The 20,068-nt window shown below is 50.5% G+C and overlaps 1 protein-coding gene across 32 annotated transcripts in view; it reads left to right on the plus strand.

Annotated features, from left to right (window-relative positions):
• DIP2A (disco interacting protein 2 homolog A) overlaps positions 1-18,489 on the plus strand; it is a 113,216-nt gene extending 94,727 nt beyond the window's left edge. For 11 of the 32 annotated variants that reach the window (XM_009442099.5, XM_063803611.1, XM_009442137.5 and 8 more), the window contains 16 exons: positions 102-211; positions 292-372; positions 2,681-2,804; positions 3,087-3,208; positions 3,334-3,445; positions 4,666-4,775; positions 5,626-5,756; positions 6,270-6,438; positions 6,909-7,079; positions 8,518-8,547; positions 9,405-9,466; positions 10,431-10,488; positions 12,627-12,701; positions 14,499-14,673; positions 15,346-15,469; positions 16,157-18,489. In XM_009442099.5, the coding sequence (XP_009440374.2) occupies positions 102-211; positions 292-372; positions 2,681-2,804; positions 3,087-3,208; positions 3,334-3,445; positions 4,666-4,775; positions 5,626-5,756; positions 6,270-6,438; positions 6,909-7,079; positions 8,518-8,547; positions 9,405-9,466; positions 10,431-10,488; positions 12,627-12,701; positions 14,499-14,673; positions 15,346-15,469; positions 16,157-16,409 (1,907 nt within the window). In that variant the 3' untranslated portion in view covers positions 16,410-18,489. Of the gene's footprint in view, positions 1-101; positions 212-291; positions 373-2,680; positions 2,805-3,086; positions 3,209-3,333; positions 3,446-4,665; positions 4,776-5,625; positions 5,757-6,269; positions 6,439-6,908; positions 7,080-8,517; positions 8,548-9,404; positions 9,467-10,430; positions 11,399-11,524; positions 12,702-14,498; positions 14,674-15,345; positions 15,470-16,156 lie in introns of those variants that run through there. The other 21 variants (XM_063803614.1, XM_514951.9, XM_063803615.1 and 18 more) reach the window with 17 other exon arrangements.
• The last annotated feature ends 1,579 nt before the right edge of the window (positions 18,490-20,068 follow it).

The following is a 20,068-nucleotide window of genomic DNA, read 5'->3' on the forward strand; positions in this document are numbered from 1 at the left end:
TCATTCAAGTATGTTTTCAAAATAAAAATTGTAAATAAAATCACGTGATGATTATATATGAGAAGTCACCAGCTTTTCATTCAGAGTTCCCCCATTTCTAGAGGTTGGACCAGCCTCAATGATCGTGGGGAACCTGGTTGCTGGGAAGAGAATCGCTCAGGCTTCCGGGAGAGAGCTCGCCCACCTGGAGGACAGCGACCAGGCACGGAAGGTGACAGGCCAGTTCCGGGGACGGGTGGACGGGTGTCTGTGCCCCGGAGGCGCCAGTGAGCAAGTCGCCCTCTCGTGCAGTTCCTGTTCCTGGCTGACGTGCTGCAGTGGCGTGCCCACACCACTCCTGACCACCCGCTGTTCTTGCTACTGAACGCCAAGGTGAGGCAGCGTCACGCCCACGGGGCTTGGAAACACCTGTGGGCCGGTGGAGCCCTTTGCTTGTCTAGTTCATGGTGCCAGTGTCCTGGTTGTTCTCATGTTTAGAGAGCAGGGTGCCTGTGGACTCAGCCCCCGTCCTGGTTGTTCTCATGTGTAGAGAGCAGGGTGCCTGTGGACTCAGCCCTCGTCCTGGTTGTTCTCATGTGTAGAGAGCAGGGTGCCTGTGGACTCAGCCCCCTTGTCTGGTGCGGTTCTCGCTGCCTGCCCTTTCCTTTCTTGTTTTCCACACATTTCACACAATAGTATTTCTATTGATTTTGTGTTTAGCAGGAAAATTTTTATCAGCTCAAGTTTTTAAAATTAAAAACAGTATACATGTAAATATTCCTAAGTTTGTGAGCTAAAAGGAAATGTTTATTTTGTAAAAAATTAGCCATTTAGAATTTCTACATTTGGTTACAGCTTTTAAATGACAAATGTTGCTTCCTGCCCTGCTCCTGCTGCTGATTTGGAAATTCTCATGTGTTTCAAGTTCCTGTTGTGTGCATTCCACTATGCTAGGAACATTCAGGATGTCAAGAAGGAGAAGCTGTAATCTTCATATTCAGGTTGTGGGCAGGAATGCGAAATGCGGAAACATAGAAAGTTAAATAATTTAAAACCCTGCAGGGCTTCCTGTCCCACGCACCATACAAGCTATAAGAACTCTTAAGCTTTGGTGTCGTAAAGAGTAGGTCACTGTGGCTTAGAATATGCTCTTCTAGCTTTTGGTGCTGCTCATTCAAATTAAAAAAATACTTAATGATGCCTACAATGTGCACAGTGCACAGTAATAAGATTAAAAGCACCCCTACTCTCAGGAGGCTTAAAATCAGTCTTTCCTGCTAGAAAACAAGTTCCGTAGGAGGGAGACTTTGTTTTTTGGAAGCATCTAGAACCATGCCCAGTAAACATTTATTTTATGATTGATTGAGTTCTAAAGCCTACAAACCAGCCAGTGATTTATCATCGACCAAGGTAAAATCAGCTTATGGTGCGAACCTCAGTATCAATACAGTGGAGTGATGTAACCTGGAGTGCTGGGGAGGGGGCTTTGAATGGAACTGGGTAGCAGGGGCTATGAAGAACGATGCCCAGTGGCTCAAGGCAGGAAAGGAGGCCAGTGTGGTGGGGGCCAGGTGGTCCCAGGTAGGGGATGCAGATAAGGCTGGGGGTCGCTGGGTTTTCCCTAAGGATGCAGTGGGATCCCGGACCTTGTGGGCTTTGAGTCCCAGTCCAGATCTCAGGTTCTGTCCTGATGGGGCCCTGACTCATATGGACTGGCAAAGCTTTCGGGATTTGGAATCTCAGGATCTGCCCAGCCCTTGTGCCTGGACACAGCACATAAGTGCGTCCACTGGTCTCTCTCTTCCACTGCCTTCTGTCAGTAGAAGCCACCAATCGAGAAGCAGGGAGTTTTGATGTTACACTGGTCTGCTCTGGAGTTTTATATTTATTAGACTGAATTGCACTTTTTATCTTCTTAAGAAGGACTAAAAAAGCTGCGAGGCCTGGCAGGGGATCAGGGAGGATGAGTGTCCTGAGCAGAGAGGTAGGGTTACCAGGTATTTCTGTTTGCCCTGAACTGGTCACATAGCCCCAGTGCCCCTCAGCAGAGAGACAGGGTGAATGAAGGAGCTGGTGCAGTCAGTCCTAGAGGAGACGCACAGATGCCTCTGAGAAAGCCGGTTGCAGATGACACACACCCAGGCTCAGTGCAGGTGACCTGTGGGCATGCAAAATAGTACAATTCAGGGATGTTTGCTTATCGCTTATTATTTATTTATAATGGTGTCGTATGGAATATTTTATTGAAAAGGCCAGAAAGGTCTCCTTTACCCACGTGTTTCTGGCTCTGCCCTGGGTGAATGGAGTGCCCGCATCTCTCCCTCTTAGCTGGGACCACACAGGAGATGCTTGCGTGCCTGTCCCTTCACTGCTAGTGAGAGAGTACAGATGATGAGAAAAGACACCAGTCGTGGACCATGTGCAGTGGCTTATGCCTGTAATCCCAGCACTTTGAGAGGCTGAGGCGGGCAGATCACTTGAGGTCAGGAGTTCGAGACCAGCCTGGCCAACATGGTGAAACCCCATCTCTACCAAAAAAAAAGACAGCAGCCGTACGCCTAGGACTGACACATTGTTATTATCATGGACGCTAATCACAAGATGTCGTGTGCAGTGGCGTGCAGGTGGTGTGCACGCAGATCTGCGAACAGCCCACCTGCACGCACCAGCATACAGATGAGCTCAAAGATCGCTTTCCTAGGGCACCGTCACAAGCACTGCAACCTGTGTCCAGCTGCACAAAAGGGCTGAGAGAGTGGCCGCGGCTCTGATGGAGAAGGGAAGACTGAGTGTTGGGGACCATGTGGCTCTGGTCTACCCACCAGGTGGGCTCACTGTGGGGCTGTCCACCTGCAGCTCTTTGTAAGCAGCCACCTATCCTAAGCAGCCCCCTAGACACTCCCTCCCCGAAGCATCTTCCAAAACTAAGCTCAGCCCGTCCTCTCTGCATGTGTCTGCCTCCTCAGCTCAGCTACCCCTTTGGAAACCCAGGAGTCACCCATGCCCCCCCAGCACCACCTCCCCTCCTCTCTCGCAGGAACAGTGAACAGAGGCTGGTGGGAGCCTCTTGCAGCCGGCCTCCTCACAGCCAGTCCTTGTCTCCACAGGGGTGGACCTCATTGCCGCGTTCTATGGCTGCTTGTACTGTGGCTGCGTGCCTGTCACCGTGCGGCCCCCGCACCCTCAGAACCTCGGCACCACACTGCCCACCGTCAAGATGATCGTGGAGGTGCGCCTACCTGGCCCGCGGGTCAGAGTCCGTGAGTGGGAGGCTGCGAGGCTGCCCTCCGCTGCCCCCTTTTCTGGGCAGCTTGAGAGGCCCCGCCCACCCACCCTTGGCCCCTCGCCATGCAGGTCAGCAAGTCTGCATGCGTCCTCACCACGCAGGCTGTCACACGGCTGCTCAGGTCCAAGGAGGCTGCTGCCGCCGTGGACATCAGGACCTGGCCCACCATCCTAGACACAGGTGCGTGTCCTCGCACTGCCCAGGACCAGTCCCTTTTCCTTTCTTTGTTGTAGGTGTGGTGTGGCCTGGCTGCCGTCCAAAAACACACGTGAGGCAAGAGCAGTCCTGGCAGGAGCCTGGCTGACAGCAGGGGGTGCCCCGGGCCCTGGTGGGGAGTAGGGGTCCCTGTCCCATGTGTAAACCCACGCTCCACTCAGCCCACAGCAGCCGCACCCAGTCCCAAGTGGTGTGGAGCACAGCCTTGCCCCTCTCACCCGCCTCCTACTGGCATGGGGGCTGGCAGCTCTCTGAGGCTTTCTGCAAACGCTTTGAGGACACAGCTCCCACTGCATGCCGCCACTCCAGCATCCCTGTCCCCATCATTGGTGAATGCTGTCATGCCCCATGAAATGCTGCGGGCCAAAAGGGTGAGGGTCAGAAACCCCCCTGGCTCCCCTCTGCCGTGGACCTGTCTCAGCCTGGGCTGGATGGGGCTGGGCCAGGGCAGCTGGTGTAGGGGAGGGCAGGCTCAGAGCCAAACAGCTGGCCAGGGCCCCAAAGCCTCACGGGCTTGCCTCAAGGGGAGCGGTGCCTGCCCTGCTGAGCCTGTGTCCAGTTGCACCCAGGGACGCAGTGGTGTCTGGCTCATGGGGCCACGAGAACTTGATGAAGCACGCAGAACCCAGAGCCCGTCCATAGCTATTCTTGCTGTGGTCGGGACTCAGCTCATCTGGGCTTTGCCATAGGCTCTGTGACTTTTGGCAAATCCCTAGTCCTCTAATCTTTCCTACTGGTCAGTGACGTGATGCCTCCCCTCTTCGCCCTGCCTCGTCCCCCATCCCCACAGGCTCAGTGTGGTCTTGGTGGGACCGGGTAGTGTTTCCATGAAGAATGAAATACGCTTTCCTGAGCACACACAGCCTGCATCGTCACGGCCCCACTCCCGTCTGAGCTCACTCTCTGCAGGACTCCCAAGGACAAATCATGGGCCGCCTCTTGCCTGTGAAAGCCCAGAGCGTTCAGAATACATGTGGGAACACTAATGTTGCTGGTGTCTCCTGTGAAAGCCCAGAGCGTTCAGAATACATGTGGGAACACTAATGTTGCTGGTGTCTCCTGTGAAAGCCCAGAGCGTTCAGAATACATGTGGGAACACTAATGTTGCTGGTGTCCTGTGAAAGCCCAGAGCGTTCAGAATACATGTGGGAACACTAATGTTGCTGGTGTCTCCTGTTTAACAGATGACATCCCGAAAAAGAAGGTAGCGAGCATTTTCAGGCCCCCCTCCCCTGACGTCCTCGCATACTTGGACTTCAGCGTGTCAACCACTGGGATATTAGCGGGAGTGAAGGTAGGTCCTCTGAAATCTTGTTTGCTTCAGCCCCTAGAAATCAGGAGGAGTGGACAGAAAGGATGTCAGATGCAGATTTAAACTGGCAGGTCCTTCTTATGCAAAGCACAAAGCAACAATATTGCTTCTTAAGATTTGTGTTAAATACCAATAAACGCTAAAATGTGATTAGCCTGAGAGTAACGCATTTTCTGATGCATTATGGTTATGTCTAAACTTTCTGATTTATGACTGTCTAGCTTACAGGAACTGGTGGCTTTGAAGAATCTCTTACCTTGCTGGGAGTCAATAGCTCAATTAAAATTTTTCAGGCGGGGCGTGGTAGCTCACGCCTGTAATCCCAGCACTTTGGGAGGCCGAGGCGGGTGGATCACAAGATCAAGAGATGGAGACCATCCTGGCCAATGTGGTGAAACCCCATCTCTACTAAAAATACAGAAAATTAGCTGGGCATGGTGGCAGGTGCCTCTAATCCCAGATACTCAGGAGGCTGAGGCAGGAGAATTGCTTGAACCCGGGAGGCAGAGGTTGCAGTGAGCCGAGATTGTGCCATTGCACTCCAGCCTGGGCGACAGAGCAAGACTCTGCCTCAAAAAAAAAAAAAAAAGAAAAAAATTTTAAAACTTCAGTATCCTGAAATTTTGTTTCAAAGATTTTTAGTGTACCATTTCTTGGGTATTATTTAGGTTATATGGGGATTTGAGCCAACCGTCTTTTAAGGAAATAAATATGATGTTTGGTAGTTTGGAGCTATGGTCTAGCCATGTGAACAGCGGACACTGCCATCCACCCTCTCCCCTCCTGAATTTCATTTCACTTTTTTTTTTTTGAACTTTATTTTACTCTTAAGATGTCACACGCGGCCACAAGCGCCTTATGCCGCTCCATAAAGCTGCAGTGTGAGCTGTACCCCTCGCGGCAGATCGCCATCTGCCTCGACCCCTACTGTGGCCTTGGTTTTGCCCTGTGGTGTCTGTGCAGGTGAGTGCAGGGCCCCTGCTGCCTGCCAGGTGGGAGCAGCTCGTGTGGCTCTTAGGAATCTTGGCCTTCTAAGGCACCTTTTCTGGGTGCTCAGGAAGCCGATGAGACGTGTGTGAGTGGGTTTGTTTGGGGATGAAGTGGGTTGGAGTCTGAGTCTGAAATTGAGTGAAAATACATTTTTCATTAAATACACTGTCCATTATCAGTACTTGGGAAGAATCTGCTTGATTCCTTCAAACACTAGAAAGTGGTGATCTGTCTCTAGAAGTGAATGCCTCTGGAGTGGTGTCCCCGGATCCTCTCCAAGTGTTTGGAGCAGAGCTCAGAACCCGTGCCTGCCATCCCCCAACCTTCACCCTGTGGCATGTTTTCCACCAAACCCCCCCACTTGGCGTCAGAACAGAATCATGCCCCTGTTGTGGCTGGAAAAGAAGTGTTCTTGAGGAAGGGAAGAGTGGAGTGCCCAGGGTGCTGGGTGGGTGGGCGGAGCCTCACGAGCCTTCCCTCTCGCAGTGTCTACTCGGGACACCAATCAGTGCTGGTGCCCCCGCTGGAGCTGGAGAGCAACGTGTCCCTGTGGCTGTCGGCCGTCAGCCAGTACAAGGCCCGCGTCACCTTCTGCTCCTACTCTGTGATGGAGATGTGCACCAAGGGCCTGGGCGCACAGACGGGTGTCCTCAGGGTGAGTGCCCAGACCCGGGCTTCTGAGTGTGCTGCAGACCACAGCCCTGGGAAGTTTAAAAACAACAAAACAAAACAAGACTCCCAAGGCCCCTCCCTGCAGTTGGAGGAAGTAGAGAAAACCCTTTCCCACTAGGGGCCCTATGTACACATCTGTCCTCCCACGGCCCACCTGTCTCTGCAGCTCCACACCCCGCAGGAGAGGAGGGTGGGGGGGTAGGGCAGGGTCCCTGCGAGATAGCGGGGTGGAAGTCTGGCCGCGTGGGAGGGCAGGTGTGGGATGCAGGTCAGATGGGGATCGTTTAGTGCATCCACACTTAGGATTCTGTGGAACAGACACAGCCTGCAGAGAGGAGGTTGGTGTCCAGCTCCACCTCTGTGTGCCCACCCGGAGATTTCCCAAAACAGTGCCCAGGGCCCTGGCAACTCACTGAGCTGTGGCCGTGGCCTGACTGCTCACCCCTCCCGCAGATGAAGGGGGTGAACCTGTCATGTGTGCGCACGTGCATGGTGGTCGCCGAGGAGCGGCCCAGGATTGCGCTGACCCAGTCCTTCTCCAAGCTCTTCAAGGACCTGGGCCTGCCGGCCCGCGCTGTAAGCACCACGTTCGGGTGCAGGGTCAACGTGGCCATCTGCCTCCAGGTGAGGTGCTTGGGGCCGGCGGTTCTCGAAAGCTGGCTGTTGGCAGCATGGAGACCCAGTTTCCCAGTTGTTAATGTGCAGTTTTGTACCCGCCTGATCTATTTCTCCTTCTCTGAGCCTTTGATATTTCATTTCCATGTAACATTTTAGCTTCAAGGGTTTTATTTTTAAAGATATTCTATTCTAGTTGAAGAAAGGCTTATTTGGAAAAAAACACATTGTTTTTGAACAATGACTAATAACTGTAAGACTCTCTAAGTTAGATATAAAACACAGCTAAGTTCTTAAAGCAAGATTGAACTTACTGTTTTAAGATATCTAGCAATATTAAATTGAAACATTAATAAATGTGGTAATTTGTATTGACTCAAATTCATTTCTGAAACCATGAAATGTCTTATTAAAAGGAAGCACCAAGTTTCAGGCCAGGAGTGGTGGCTCATGCCTATAATCCCAGCACTTTGGGAGGCTGAGGCAGGCGGATTACCTGAGGTCAGGAATTCGAGACCAGCCTGGACAATATGATGAGACCCCGTCTCTACTAAAAATACAAAAATTAGCTGGCTGGTGGTGCGCGCCTGTTGTCCCGGCTACTTGGGAGGTTGAGGCACAAGAATCGCTTGAACCTGGCAAGAGGAGGTTGCAGTGAGCCAAGATCTCACCACTGCACTCCAGCCTGGGCGACAGAGCGAGACCCTGTCTCAAAAAAAAAAAAAAAAAAAAAAAAAACATAGGTAGCACCAAGTTTCAGAGATTGAAGAGCTCACGGCAGTTCTGTTTATTGCTTCCTCAGATAGCTACAGCTATTTCCCAGATTTTGTACTAGTATCTCAATTTCATTTCTTTCTAAAAACATCTTAAAACCAAATGGCTTTTTAGATAACCCTACATATTGAACGCCTTATTCACCCACATAGTACAAGAATAGCTGGAAGGAAATGGCACCTGTCTGTGCCAGAGCAGGGCTGAGTGCAGGTCTGTCTCTGTTTCCAAAGTGTTTGCTTGGCCTTGTGCCTCCCCATCACAGTGGCAGTGCACGCAGGGCAGGGCGGGGGCTCTGCTCACACCCTCTTCACCACAAAAAGACCCCTGACCACTCAAGCCTCAGACCCTTGTCACGCAGCAGAGGAGATCGGGCGGGAGCCTTTTGTGAGCTCGCTTCCTGTGTAGGCTGTGGCTGAGCGTGGGTGCCGGCCTTTGTGTTAGCGGCTCTGCGTCTGCAAGCCTGGGGCCTCCTTGCTAGACGTCGGAAGGGTATGGATGCCACACATGATTGCAGAAATGATGTTAATGGGATGTTCATGTTTGCTCTTTAAGATACAGAGGTGGGTTTTGCTCTCTCTTTCCCTGTGTTTCTCATGTGGCTGCTGCTTCTGTGTGTGTTTCCTGTGGCTGTCTCCTCCCTGTCTCACTCTGCTGCCTCCTTGGCCTCTGTCAGCCCAACAGGCTGGGAAAGCTGGCTGAGCAGGTATGACCTTGACCTTGACCTTGTTGGTGCCTCTGTGCTTCCCCCTCCCATGAGTTCATGTGACTTTCTCGTGAATTCTAGACAAACATGTTTCTTTTGCTGTCTTACTTTGTTCACAGTGGATATTACTTGACATATTACAAAAGCTCCCTTGTAACCAAATTTGAAAGTAAAACTATTTTCAAAAAATGTTAATGCTCATAGCATTGCCTTGGGAGGAAGGGCTGTGTTTAGTTCCAGTGCAGAAGTGTTTAATTCCAGTGCAGACATAGGTTATGTTGTCTGGGATCTTTAAGGGTGATGTTGATCAGAGTACTCCTTTAATTGATGTTCCTTATTGAATAAAATGACATGTAATGTCCTTTAGTCGGGATTAATGTTAACTGTAAGATTCAGAAAGGAAGAGAGTAGAAAGGTGAAGGCTGCCGTCCATCTCACCTGAGTGAGTGTCGGCTGCGAGCAGTCCCCGGTAGAATTAGGCTGGTTGGTGAGAGGCAAGGCCCTGCCTGACAGCATGGTGGAAATGCCCCTCAAATCCTAACGGTGTTTTCATCACAGCAAGAGACCAGTGGGAATAGAAAGTTGTTAGAACTGAAATGTAAAGTGGCATGACTTGGTGTTTTCAGAGTCGTTGAGTGTTTCGCTCAATATTATCAAGCTCTGTGGATGTTTGGATGGAAAGCATCAGACTGCCTGGGGGACCTCGAACCCCTAGGCGGACTCACTGCAGGGAGCAGAGCTGCTACCTTCTTGGGTGTCCCCGGGGGCCAGGGAGGAGCTGCCATGCAGCTGTGCCTGTAGAAACAAGATGTAAGGGAGGCCCCTGAACAGAAGTTCCTCTGCTGCTCTCCTTCCAGGGCACAGCTGGCCCGGACCCCACAACCGTCTACGTGGACATGCGGGCACTGCGCCATGACAGGTAATGCTCCCAGCCTGCCTGGGCCCCATGGATACCCAGTGGCAAAGTGATGCAGACCAGGTCTGCACTGACTATGCACCCCCGGGACGCAGGCATTAGAGGACAGCGGGGCCAAGTCAGGCCTACCGGGACACCTGGATGGGCACATGAGAGGACAGCTGGCTACATTGGGCCATCTGCACCAAGAGGAAGAGGAGAGCTGTGTGCCCCACTCCAGGCGTGCCTCCCAGGGGAGCTCAGTGTCTATCTCTGTGCGCCCGTGTCCCCAGGGCTGCAGTTAACATCCCTTTATCTGTCACACAACCAGGAAGAATAAGAGGGGCCCCTGTGACATTTGGTTCTTTAGAGGGACAGGGACAGAGAGAAGACAAGTAACCCGTCTACTGGCAAGAACGTTTCTTATCGGATGACCCATGTGACATTTGGTTTTTAGAGGGATAGGGACAGATAGAAGACAAGTTATCCATCTACTGGCAAGAACGTTTCCTACCTGATGCTGTCATAGGATCTGACTTAGTTTCATCTTGATGAACGATGGTGGTGCATACAGTGTGTGCTTGCTGGTCTGTGGTCAGATGTGTATCAGGGCCCCTCCCAGCTTTGAAGCTTAGGTCCCAGTCCTGGATTCTCAAGTATGGCCACACTGTAGCTTGATGTAAACACTAGGTTTAGCTTACTGGATGCCAGGGGCTTGCTGGGTTCAGGGAGGACCTAAACGAAATGTAGAGTGAGCTGCTGTGAGCACATGGGGTGGGTGGCAAGTGCATGCGGGTGGCGGCACTTGGGACCGCAGCGTGGTTGGGGTGTCCCTGCCATTCATGGCAGGTGTGCTGTGGAAAGGTTGACATCCTGACTGTTGTCAACAGACCCTCAGAGTGATCATTTCCAACGTCATGATCTGCCCTTTCAGACATTACTACCTGTGTAGTAAATTTTGTACTGAAATTGTTCCCTTAATTTTTAGGGTTCGTTTGGTAGAACGGGGTTCTCCGCACAGCCTGCCATTGATGGAGTCTGGAAAGGTAGTGGAAACCAAGACGCGTGCATTCTGAGTCGCGTCTGAGACCTTTGTCTGAAGCATCACCCTGTGGAGGGTGCTGGGGGCTGCGGCTCTGATGAACACAGGTCGACTTCTGGTTGGGGTGGGCTCGGCTGCTGCAGAAGTCTCCTTCCCTCCTTTGCGGCTGGTATATAGAATTACTTAGTTATGTTTTTAAACACACATCTGAGCTCAAAGCCAAGAAAGGGAGAAGTTCGGGTGCAGGAATAAAGAACTCCCGCTGGGTGGGTGGCAGGCCTCAGGCCTCTGGGGCCAGGGCCATGGAGGGGGGGTTCCGGCCCACCCACACATTTAGAGTTAAATGGAGTGGCCCTGGCCCTAAGTTGGAGATGGCAAAATCTCATGCCCTAGTTTAGGGTGTCAGCAGGGAAGAGGCCCCCAGAGCCTGTGGGGGATCTGGGGGATCCTGAGATGGCCCGAGGACTCCCAGGAAAAAACTGAGATGCTGCAAGAGGTCAGCAGACATAGGCACAGAACAGCATCCTCTGAACCAGGAAGGGTTCAAAGGAAGGAGGGAAAGCCACACAGCCCAGGAAGGCAGCTTGAAGAGTAAGCCAGGCTTGATATGAGTCGGGGACCCTGGTGCCTTCACAACCGCAGAGGCAAGAGAAGGAGCTTGATATGAGTGGGCAGCTACTGCGCATCCAGCGAGGGCTGTGGGGGCCCTGGTGCCTTCACAACCCCAGAGGCAAGAGAAGGAGCTTGGCCACCCTGACTCCGTTCACTGCCATGGCCACAGCCACCTGTGGAGAGTCAGAGAGGGGTCCAGAGAGGGACCCAGCCAAGCCATGTGATGTCCAGGACACAGACTCCTGCAGGGCAGCAGGGGTGAGACTGCGGACAGAAGGCACAGCTGCTCTGAGGGTCTCGAGGTGGGAGCTACAGGGAGGCCAGTGGGACTGGGCTGCGTGTGGGGAGCAGAAGGAGTGCGTGAGTGAGTGAACTCACATGCAGGTGCAGGGGCTTGAAAAGCTCCCTTCCCATGTCCCCTGTTACAGTCACTTCAGGCGGTAGACCAGCCGAGAGTGGAGTCGGGTGAGCTTAGTGGACAGCACATCTGTGGGAGCCGTGGGCTGCTGCACGTCCTCCCTTCTCTGAGCACAGGGACATTGAGCCGCCATCGCACACAGCTCTGCATCATCCTTGGTGTAAACTCAGCAGGTTTCCCTGGGTCATGGGGCCTCCACGTCGCTCTTTTCCCTGCCCTGCCATGTACAGCCGCACTGTAATTGTTTAGCTCACCCCCTTTTGTTGGACGTTCTTTCCTATTTTGCTGTTACAATCACTTGGGCCTGATAGGTTTGTGTCCTGGAAAGAGCTCTAGTTTTGGGGCTCAGCTGGGACATGCAGGGAGAAGATGGAGGCTCCAACACCATCTGGGGAAACAGAACAGTCCCACTCTGCCGGGGAGGGTCTGGTGGTAACCATAGCTCACACCTCCCTGTGGCCCCTCGTCCCCTCCTCTTGCCTGCCCTGAGCCTGCAGTGTCATTGCCCCCATTTCATATGTGAGGAAACTGAGGACACAGAACAAGCATCCAGGCCTTGTGCAGTCAGGTGGTCTGACCTGAGCCCAGTGAGGGAACACTGGGACCGGGCCTGGGAAGCCAGGTAAGAGATGGTGGCCTCTTGCCGTCCTGAATTGGCACAGAGCCAGTGCTCAGTGGTTGGACTGACTCGGAGTCACGGGCAGGAAGAACTTCCTCATGGTCAGGTTCCTGGCCAAGAACTAGGACAGACATGTGCCTCCTGCAGGGCTGGGCACAGCAGGGTCACTGCACCCCTGGATGGATGCCCATCAGGTGCGCTGGCATCACCTGGCTGATTGTCTTTGTAGGCTTAGTGACCCTCTGCCCCTCCTGACACCCAAAGACGGGATCCCTTCTCAGGAACTGGAGTCATTTTGCTTATTTCTATTAACATCTCTTATTTCTTTCAAAATTCAAAGTCAAATTTGGAGCGGCCTCTAAACTTCCTGACCTGACATAAGCACATCAGTCCTGCTGGCCAACTTCTGAGGGACGTTATTTTAATGTCACTGAATCAAGAGAGTCTCGTGTCATGTTTTCTTTAACAAGGGACATAGCTCTCCTCCTTCCAGATCCTCCCCGGCGTGAAGGTCATCATCGCACACACCGAGACCAAAGGACCCTTGGGAGACTCACACCTGGGAGAGGTGAGCAGGGGCCCGTGGGAGGGGCTTGAGCTCTCCAGCCTCACCAGCTTCACCTTCTTTCCCTTTTTGCTTCAGATTTTGGAATTCTAAACTTGCCTTTGGGAATCTACCAGAAACCATTTGGCCCTTCCCCCGTGTACCTCCCAGACCCAGTTCCTATGTAGGATTTTGGGGTACTGTGGGACAAACTGCCTCATCCCTAGGTTGACCTAACCAAGAGAGGGGAACCCCTAGGTTTGAGGGCACTGACAGGTGAGAGGAGCTGCACAGGAACCAGTGGCAGTGTGGAAAACAGCTACCTTGTGCAGGACCCAGCAGCTGCTACGTAAACGTGGTCCCTGGCACCCAGGCAGGAGCACAGACACGGGGAACTGGCAATAGGGAACTCTGCACCAGAAGAGTTCAGGGCCTCCACCTGCAGCTGGGAGGTTTGGGGAGCTCAGAGCCCTTGTCCTGAGGACACAGTGGAGGGTGCGGGTCTCCCTGAGAACACAGAGGCTATACAGGAATCCGTTGGGTTGAAATGTCTACATGTATTGCACGTACATCTTGCTGTAATTTGGGACAGGCATGACTCATTATTTACAGGCAGTGGTGGCAGCTTGACGTGCAGTCCCGAATGTCCCGAATGTGCAGATTGATCTGTTGTCATGGGAGCATAAGGACTCACGTTCCTAGTCCTATCCTCTTGGGGAATGTGCTGTCAAATTGATGTCTTCAAACCAGGCGGGCACAGGCATCATTTGTGAGCTCTGCTGTGAAGCCAGACTGGGGGCTTCCAGCAAGCCGTGCCCAGAGGGAAATCACTCAGCCTCAGCCGGCTTCTCCTGACTGGGACAAGGGTGTGAGCGTGCGGCCCCTCAGGTGGTCTTACCGTGTCCTGATGGGAAGGTATCCTGGGGCCCAATCCTGAGTGTGGCTGGTGTGAGGGACCCTCCCCTCAACCATCCCACTTCCTGCACGGCCAAACCCAGGTCTGTAAGTCAAGGGTGTGCCCCCAAGAAATGGAGAGTCTGAGCCAGGCATGGGGACCCACCCCTTGTGGCAGATGCTCAAGGGAAACGCCCCTATTGGCCACCCCGTTCTCCTCTTTCAGACGCTGCCATGCAGGGGCGTCTTAGAGCCAGTCGAACTGACTGTGGGTTCTGGATGGACTCTCTCTAGAAGGGCCCCATGACACTTGGTCCTGCAGGCACAGGCCTCTGGTCCCTTGGTCTCTGCATGGATGCACAAAATGCTTACGTGTGTAGATATGCGGGTGCACAAAACACGTGAACAGACAGGTGGACACACACACGTGAACACAGATAGTGGACGCACACACACACACACGCATGGGGCTGACGTTAACCCTGGGACATGCCGTCTGTTTTCAGGGCCTCTGTCTTACTGTGAGTCTGAGCAGCTGCACGCTCTCCACTCTGTAAGAACCCTCATTCCTTCAGCCTGTCCCTGTTGTGGAATGTGGGTTGCTCCCGGCCCTCTCTTATTACCAACAATAGTTGGATGTGAGGAAGGTGGAATTGCCCCTCTCGACTTACCCACGTAGGATAGAGTCCTACAGATGACATTCTTGGGTCAAAGGAAGAAACACAGTATTTAAGGAGAGAAAAGTTCTGTTTGCTTTCTGTGCCTGTAATTTAACTTAGTTCATAAAATAAGAGACAATGAATATTATCCGCCCCGACTTCGTTCAGTGTTTTCTGGAGCATTATTCTTGGCCAGTGGATGTCTCGTGACAGAATCTGAACTCGGTGGTTGGTAACACATCACATTCTTGTCCTCTGGGCCCACCAGATCTGGGTAAGCAGCCCCCACAATGCCACCGGGTACTACACCGTTTACGGGGAGGAGGCGCTTCATGCCGACCACTTCAGTGCCCGGCTGAGTTTTGGAGACACACAGACCATCTGGGCAAGGACCGGCTACCTTGGCTTCCTTCGGCGAACAGAGCTCACTGATGCCAGTGGAGGTGAGGGGTTGTGGTGAAGCCGTGCATGAGTGCTGTGCGGGGAGGACCTGGGCTCCCCAAGAGCTCAGTCACCTGCTAGCACACCTCACTCCTTGCTGTGGTCTGGTATTGCTCCATGTGGGGGGAAGATGTTCTGACAGCAGTTTTCTCTGAAAATACTGTTTTCCCTCCATGACTGCCCCTCACTGTCCTTGGGCCCTTGGCCTCTGCTGAGGGCGTGGGGGACGGTGTTGGTGATAAGGCTACCAGGCTTCTCCCCGAGGCCAGGCCGGTCTCTCTGCCGCTGTGTCTTTACCAGTGGCTTCCCCATGCACAACCCATTCAAGGTTGTGGTCAATGTCCAGAGGACTCTGTGCAGCCACCACAAGCTGGCCAGATAAGGCAGAACTTTTGGTAGCTCCTACAGATGGTGTCCCGTTCACAGAGATAAGTTATTTTTAATAATATGCTCACACTTGCTGTAACTTTCCTGAGGTGGTTCCATGCTGCAGAGATAACAGCCTGCTCTGCCAGGACCTCCATCACCCTTTCTGCACGTGGTGTGCAACCTCATGATGTTTCAGTTGAGACCTCCCTGTGCCTGAGAGCCCCTGGTTGGGCTCAGAGGATACGAGTGTCCAGACTCTGCATGCCTCGGCTTTCTGGGCACGTGTAAACACACACTGTTCACAGGGCGGCACGATGCACTGTATGTGGTTGGGTCTCTGGATGAAACTCTGGAGCTCAGAGGCATGCGGTACCACCCCATCGACATTGAGACCTCTGTCATCCGAGCACACAGGAGCATCGCTGAGTGGTAAGAGCCCAGGTGGAAGGCGGCTTCACGTGGTCCATCCAGCCCTTCCTCTGGGCATGAGTGCTGTGCATCGGTTGGAGCAGAGCAAGGACTGCTGGGCCCTGGGCACAGGCCTCCTGCATTGTCACCCTGGTCTGCAGTGGAGCTGGGTGCCATGTAGACGAGCCCTATCTACCTTGGGCATTGCCAGAGAGGGCTGAGGACTTCCTGTGGGTTCTCCCTCTGGATGTGCTCTGCAAAACATGGTGCCAGAGCACACCTCGCTGCCTGTGTTTGGGTTTGGCTTGTTTTTTTATCCGTTTCCTTAGAAGTTGTAAGCTAAGAGATTGTCCCCAAATGCACAGGCGAAATGTAGATTTCCACAGGTCTCATCCTGAAGTGTTTCTACTTTTAATATGAGTTTCTCACATGGTTGTGACTCCTGATTCCTTCACCTGTAGGGAACTTGTGTTGGGACAGGTACAGCTTTCAGCATCAGATAATGCTCCTGATTCTCAGTAAAAGCTTTAGTTGGAATAGACATCCTGTAAAATGGATCTGGCCTGATCTTTAGATTGTAAATGGCCTTAAATAGCTGTGTGACATTGGTGGGCTTCACTCTTCTTTGTACCACCCTTTCCCAAGCATTCATTGGCCCTTGTGACCTGTGCCTGTATCCATGTGACCCAGTCTGTCTTCTCTCTGCAGTGCCGTATTCACCTGGACCAACCTGCTGGTGGTGGTGGTGGAGCTGGATGGGCTAGAGCAGGATGCCCTGGACCTGGTGGCCCTGGTGACCAACGTGGTGCTGGAGGAGCACTACCTGGTCGTGGGAGTGGTGGTCATCGTGGACCCAGGGGTGATCCCTATCAACTCTCGGGGTGAGAAGCAGCGCATGCACCTGCGGGACGGCTTCCTGGCTGACCAGCTGGACCCCATCTATGTGGCCTACAACATGTGAGCGCAGCACACCGGCCCAGGTGCCGGAGATGAATGAGCCCCAGCAGTCCAAGGTGTGATGTGGGAAGACACCGCAGAGCTCACTCACCGGGACTCGCCCTTCCTGTGCTCTTACAGATCCCTCTCAACAATCCCCACATCTCCTTTTAGAAAGCACTTCCTGAATTATTTAAAGAAATATTTTGAATCTGCCAAGTACATTCACAAAAACACGGATGCTGGTATTTTAACAGATGGAGAGACAAGGAAAGGAAAGGAAAGGCCTGGCATGGGCATTGTGAGGAATCACAGGCACCGAGGTTGTTCTCTGCTGTACTGCAAGTTTGCACTTTCTTTAGGCTAAAAATATAGTTCCTGATTTTTAAAATTCAGTTATTTATTCCCACTTCAAATGACAAGTTCATATATAGGATTTACGGGAGAAACTTGAGACCATTTACGGGGAGAAACTTGATTCTGGGAAGATAGCAGAGTACAAACCAGCTGCCTCACTTCTGTTTCACAGGGAGGCTGATGGAAAAAGGAAGCAAGCTGGACCCATCCTCCCTGCTCACAGAGGGCACTGTGGTCACACACAGTGCCTCCTCTGCCAGTTCCTTTATTGAAAGAGGTGTGCTGGCTGGCCACGGTGGCTCACACCTGTAATCCCAGCACTTTGGGAGGCCGAGGCGAGCAGATCACGAGGTCAGGAGATCGAGACCATCCTGGCTAACATGGTGAAACCTTGTCTCTACTAAAAATACAAAAAATTAGCCGAGTGGTGGTGGGCGCTTGTAGTCCCAGCTACTTGGGAGGCTGAGGCAGGAGAATGGTATGAACCAGGGAGGCGGAGCTTGCAGTGAGCCGAGATCACGCTACTGCACTCCAGCCTGGGTGACAGCGCGAGATGCCGTCTTAAAAAAACAAAAAAGAGGTGTGCTGCTTGTCAGCATATATTGTCACGGACACTCAATAAGTGCCATTTTGGACTGTCAAATTTAGATGCTTTGTTTCAGAAAGATAAGCCAGCATTTAGTTTTAAATCACTTTCCTGGTTTGTAACTTGATGCTGTTTAGTTAAATTGCTAGTTTTCCTAACACTACAATATTAATTCTTCTCGTGGAAGTGTACTGATTTATTATTTTTATTCCAAGTCAGCAGATTTGGAAGCATTGTGGTAAAGTCTAAGGTTTTCATATCCATAGTGCTGTTTGGTGAGTACCGGCAGTACAGTTGAGGGGAGCAGGGAACAGCATTGCCCCATATTGAAGGTGGAGATGGTTACATTCTTCACTGCTTTTCGCATTTTGAGTTGTGTGCCTATAAAATTTGGCCAAACCATTTTATTATTTTGTTCAAACTTGACTAAGCTGAGTGATCTAAAATTATACAGAACCTAAATCAAAGAAGAGAATGTAAAGTCCTTTAGTTACTTCTAAGAATTTGAAGTCAAGCACGAATCTAAGACATAGATTATTTTTATATAGCTAATGAAGACTATGTTATGAAATTGTTGGGTTTTTGGAGTATTGAGGGTGGCAAATTTTGTGAATCATGCATGCTTCACAGAAACAACCAGGTTTTTCCAGAATTAGTCTGGATCAGTGCCTAACAAAGCTGTTATTAATTCTCCACACATGAGCCTGGCTAACTGGGCCAGCTCTCATGTTTTACTCCTGTCTGGCTACAAATAGCACTGTGCATAGTAGCCCTGTTTCCCCATGGTGTTGGACTGTGGTAAAGTATGTTGTGACATACTGGAATTCTAATAATCCTGTTGTAATTATGTACAGAATCTATGTAACTTATTGTTGACATACAGAGGTTTGGGAAGTAGTCTAATGGACATTCCTTACAATAGAATGGCTGGGAAGGGAAAGAAAAAAAAAAACTACCTAACTCCAATCTTAATGTTGTAGTTTTATAGGAAACAAAAATTGTCAACTTTTTGTATTGAAAGGTCAGTGGTGGTAAGACAAGGTGTCTTGTAAATTAAGATTTTAAGAAGTGCATTAAAATGTTTTAGAATTACTCTGGGAATTCTGTATATCACACTAAAATTTTTATATCATTATGTTAATAAAAGTTATTGACTTTGTAATTCTGCATTTTGAAATGTGTGAAAAGGGTTTTTAAATTACCCCGAATAGGTTGTATCTTATTTTGCTTTTTTTTCTGACTATAAAAGCAATTATGCTTATAGCATAAAATCTAGAAAGCACATTAAAGTATAAAGAAAATTAAAATTTCTTATAATTCTACCTCTGAGTAAACAGCAGCATTCGTATGTAACATAAACCCTCTCAGGGATTTATTTTTTTCTTTTTAAAAATTTTTTACAAAATTAGGATCAAGTGCTTTTTTAAATAATTTGCTTTTGTACTTAATAAATTATAGACTTTAAAATCTATTACATATATTCTTCTACATGTTTCAGTGGCTGTATTTTACAAGTGTGCCATGAGTAAATGTAGTATTTGCTGTATTGCCGTACATCAGCGTTGTTTCAACAGGACTGCAGTGAGCCCAGATGCACGTTTACACTGCCATGATTACAATTACTGCCTTGGGCTCAGTTCTTAATAGGTAGAGTGAGTGGGTCAGAGTTCATGCCAGGTGTGAAGCTTTGGGTACCTGCTGCCCTCCAGAAGGGCAGGATGACAGCATGGAAAAGGCCTCTTTGCAGATGCCAAGTAATGTTGGCAATGGACATGTGCTCAAGATTAAAATAACTCTTTAACAATTTGATAGGCAAATAAGTGTTGTGTCTGGTCATGTTGAATATGTCCTCGTGTTCATGGCCATTTTTAGTTCTTATCTGATGTATTTTGTTCAGATTTGGCAGTCCTTATGGTCAAGTTTTTTCTTACTGACATGCAGGAGTCTGTTTCTATTAAGAATTATAACCTCCATATACTTCTTACTTTTTCTTGTGGGTTATTTGTATTTTGGTTCTATCTGTTTTGGTGCAGATGGTTTTTTAGATGTTATATTTATGCAAACTGGTTATTGTGTTTGGTTTCAGATTATGAATATAGCTGATTTATTTCAAAGTGGTTCTACTGGAATGATCAGCATAAACCAATGGGGAGTACATGGCAGAGAAATAACTAACCTCCAGTATTTGCCTGGTTCCTGCCACAGTGCTGGCCTTCATGTTGGCAGTTCCAGAAGCGGGGTTGAGGGAGAGAGAGAATACTTGAAGAAATAATGGCTGAAGACTTCCTAAATTTGATGAAAGACCTGAATATAAGCATCCAAGTAGCTCAACAAATTCCAAGTAAGATGAACTCAAAGAGGCCACACAGATACCAACATTTCAGAAGCCAAAGCCAGAGAATTTTGAAAGCAACAAGAGAGAAGCAACTTGTTACATACAAAGGATCCTCAGTAACAGGTCCCCAAGCCCTGGGCCACAGACTGTTAACAGTCTGTGGCCTGTTAGGTACCAGACCACACAGCAAGAGGTGAGTGGTGGGTGAGTGAGCATTACCACCTGAGCTCTGCCTCCTGTCAGATCAGTGGTGACATTAGATTTTCATAGGCATGCAAGCCTTCTTATGAACTAACTGCACGTGCCAGGGATCGAGGTTGCACACTCCTTATAAGAATCTAATGCCTGATGATCTGAGGTGGGACAGTTCCATTTCAAAACCATCGTCCTGTGCCCCCTGGTCTGT

The sequence above is a fragment of the Pan troglodytes genome, chromosome 22, assembly GCF_028858775.2.
Source record: "Pan troglodytes isolate AG18354 chromosome 22, NHGRI_mPanTro3-v2.0_pri, whole genome shotgun sequence".
Lineage (NCBI taxonomy): Eukaryota > Metazoa > Chordata > Mammalia > Primates > Hominidae > Pan > Pan troglodytes.